Source organism: Fulmarus glacialis, unplaced genomic scaffold, assembly GCF_000690835.1.
Source record: "Fulmarus glacialis isolate BGI_N327 unplaced genomic scaffold, ASM69083v1 scaffold17958, whole genome shotgun sequence".
In the NCBI taxonomy this organism is placed as follows: Eukaryota; Metazoa; Chordata; class Aves; order Procellariiformes; family Procellariidae; genus Fulmarus; species Fulmarus glacialis.
This window is the reverse complement of record NW_009227762.1, coordinates 4,364-4,719: the sequence shown is the minus strand read 5'-3', so window position 1 is coordinate 4,719 and position 356 is coordinate 4,364. Positions and strand designations below refer to the sequence as shown.

At 64.0% G+C, this 356-nt stretch overlaps 1 protein-coding gene across 1 annotated transcript in view; it reads right to left on the bottom strand.

Annotated features, from left to right (window-relative positions):
- CHRNG (cholinergic receptor, nicotinic, gamma (muscle)) overlaps positions 1-356 on the bottom strand; it is a gene marked incomplete at its 5' end in the record, with an annotated part of 9,004 nt that overhangs the window by 4,392 nt on the left and 4,256 nt on the right. Inside the window, 2 exons of the mRNA XM_009583272.1 lie at positions 6-122; positions 204-337. Coding sequence (XP_009581567.1) covers positions 6-122; positions 204-337 — 251 coding nt within the window. The remainder of the gene's footprint in view (positions 1-5; positions 123-203; positions 338-356) is intronic.

Sequence of the window (356 nt, the reverse complement as noted above, 5' to 3'; positions counted from 1 at the left end):
GGCACCTGGTTGAAGTGAGCCATGAGGAAAATGCTGACGGTGCCGCACACGAAGAGGGAGGCCATGATGAAGAAGCAGACACGGTCGATCACCCGTCCCACCAGGATCCACTCTTCACTCTCCTGCCAGTGGCACAAGGAGGGGGGTGAGGGCTGCCCCTGCTGCCCCCCATGCGGGTCTCTCTCCCCCCAGCCCCAACTCACGCTGTTGAAGTCGTTCTGCTCCCGCATGGCGTTGGCGATGTGGTTGCAGGCGTCCACGCAGGCGCGGATGTCAGGGCCTGCCTCCTCCAGGCTCTGGCAGAAGTCCTGAGCATCGCTGCTCTCCAGGCAACGTCCTCCAGGCAGCGGAGACGG